This window comes from Coenobita brevimanus, chromosome 66, assembly GCF_032717465.1.
Source record: "Coenobita brevimanus isolate Jiangsu-jjx chromosome 66, ASM3271746v2, whole genome shotgun sequence".
Taxonomy (NCBI): Eukaryota; Metazoa; Arthropoda; class Malacostraca; order Decapoda; family Coenobitidae; genus Coenobita; species Coenobita brevimanus.
The window spans coordinates 13,668,613-13,671,139 of NC_137019.1; the positions used below are offsets into that span (position 1 = coordinate 13,668,613).

The 2,527-nt window shown below is 50.3% G+C and overlaps 1 protein-coding gene across 1 annotated transcript in view; it reads left to right on the plus strand.

Moving 5' to 3' along the window:
• Positions 1-669: 669 nt before the first annotated feature.
• LOC145405368 (homeobox protein Hox-D4a-like) overlaps positions 670-2,527 on the plus strand; it is a 50,142-nt gene continuing 48,284 nt past the window's right edge. The window contains exon 1 of the mRNA XM_080276772.1: positions 670-1,168. Within this exon, the coding sequence (XP_080132898.1) occupies positions 670-1,168 (499 nt within the window). The remainder of the gene's footprint in view (positions 1,169-2,527) is intronic.

Sequence of the window (2,527 nt, forward strand, 5' to 3'; positions counted from 1 at the left end):
GGCCAATGGCGGCTGCAGGCAGACCAAGTAAACCCTCTTGAGTGGCGGATCCAACAGTGGGGTGGGGGGCCAATCATCGCCCGCGCACACACACATACAGACACACACACACACACCCTCGTCTTAAGTAAGAAGAGGAGGGGGGAGGGGGCATGTTAACCCTTGCCTGGAGGTGCGCAGTGGCAGTGCGCAGGTCACACACACATGGGGCCCGGCCGGCAGTAAATCAACGCCAATCATCGTCTGGCTGTTGGACGAAGCACACGTGAACAGAGGCCATCGATCAGTGCAGTGAGTGAAGCTTGTGTGAGTGGTGTTGGGGCAGGTGGTGGTGCCCTCAGCCTCGCCAGGTGCCCGCCGAGTCCCCGTCCGCTGTTGTTCCGTCGTCGTCAGGAGGACTCCACCCCCGGGCTCAGTGCTTATCGGGGACTTGTGGCGATCGGTCGGGTGGTCGGGTCGGGACGCGCGCAGAGCCCGACCAGTCCTGGTGGTTCGTTCTCCCCATTCATTAATCATGGTGACGTAGCCGGCGCGGGTCACACGGAGCTCCTCGTATTGGTGCTCGCAGGTCACGTGGTATGCTAATTGTCGGTGCTAGGAGGAGTCAAAACCAACGGTCGAGGCACTACTCACTAGTAATATTATTTGGGTCCAAATCACCAAAAATTAATGACGATGAGTTCGTTTTTGATGAACTCCGGGCCGTACGTGGACCCCAAGTTCCCGCCGCCGGAGGAGTACAGCCAGAACTCTTACATCCCGCCACAAAGCGACTACTACAACCCTGCCCAACACTACCCCTACCATGGCATGCACCAGGCCGGCATGCAGTACGGCCGCGAGGCCATGCAGTACAACCATGCAGGATATTACCAGCAGGCCTGTGTCATGCCCCAACACCAACCCATGGCCGCCCACATCAGCCCCCAGCTCCCGCCCTGCCATAGCCCCCTACAGCAACACCAAGTCCCCCCGCGCTCGCCCGTTGCCTCACCGGACCCGTCAGCGGCCGGCACGGGCGCGGGCGGTGGTATGGGCGCCCAGATGCCACAGCACATGGGTGGAGGGGGTGTGGAGGGCTCGCCGGAGGAGACGGTCACGGAGCTGGACGCCAACGGACAGCCCGTCATCTACCCCTGGATGAAGAAAATACACGTCGCAGGGTCAGGTAAGGTCACAGATCAGGTCACATCAGAAGACAGTCAGGTCATGCATGGTCTGTGTTCAGTGCTCACCCACACCGTTGCCAGGTAGTCATGTCAGCATCAACACTCTCGTGAAGCTTATATCATATATCAAAGGAATATCTGTGCGGAGACAGCCTTGGAAAATGATCTTAAAATTCCAAACCACTGTCTATTAACGTGCATCTATAATATTTAACATTTCCGTCGGTTGGTAAAGTAAATAATACGCTCTAAACAAAAAAGAACACTCATGGTCGATTCATCAATATTTTCCAGTAAAGAATATTCTACCGTTCTGTGCACATCGTCTCAAATAAGTAGAACGTTAATAGGAATGATCTTCGGGAATAAATTTGTGAAGCATCTAAAACTTGTCATGGACAATGTAAAATGACACGTATGATAAGTAGTAAAATGAACAGTCTTTACATGCAGTTATCAAGGAAAAAATTCTTGTAGTATATATACGAAAAGATCCACCGACAGTATAATAATCAGGCTAAAAATGACACTATTACGATAAACGGCAACACACACAGCAAAATATAATCAAGAGGAGAAAGAGATACCTGTAGGATAAACAGAAAAAACTAACCATTCAAAACATAATAATCAGAAGAAAAAGACACCTATACCATCAACAGAATTACGGCAACAGGAAATAAAACATCAGGAAATTACAGCAGTCGTACAATGAACAGAAAATGGCCAGCAAGAAATATATAATCATCGGGGGAAACGAGGCAACTGAAAAACACACCGAGAAAAAGGAAAAAGATACTGAAAAATACAGAGGTTAGAGGAAAAATATCGCCTGTAGGACACATTAACCAACCTTCCACATAGCTTTCAGTATGACCCTTCGCGAAACTAAGCAACGACAGTACAATCAATAGGGAGAAGAGGTTATTGTGGGCAAGATCAAAATAATTCTTGGGGAGACTTCAATACCGAGAGTAGCGGATCGAGAAGGGTGAGAGAGCGAGCGGCGGGGAGGGCGAGAGGCAAGAGTCGCGCTGCATCTCTTGGTTTGGGAGTGTAAGGTAGCTCACAGACACTAGAGTATCATAAACCACCCCTCTCTCTCTCTCTCTCTCTCAGGACTGAACACAGCACCTATGAAATGAGAGTGTCCGGTAGCACACAAATATCCAGGTATCAAGCCACCCACCTCTCTCACTTTATCTCTCTCTAATAGTCTCTCTCACTCATATCCTCCTTCTCGCGCGCACACACACACACACACACACACACGTATCATCATAATCTCTTAGTGCTGGGAGTTGTCCAGTAGCTAGCAAACATCCGAGTGTCATAAACCACCCACCTCTCTCTCTCTC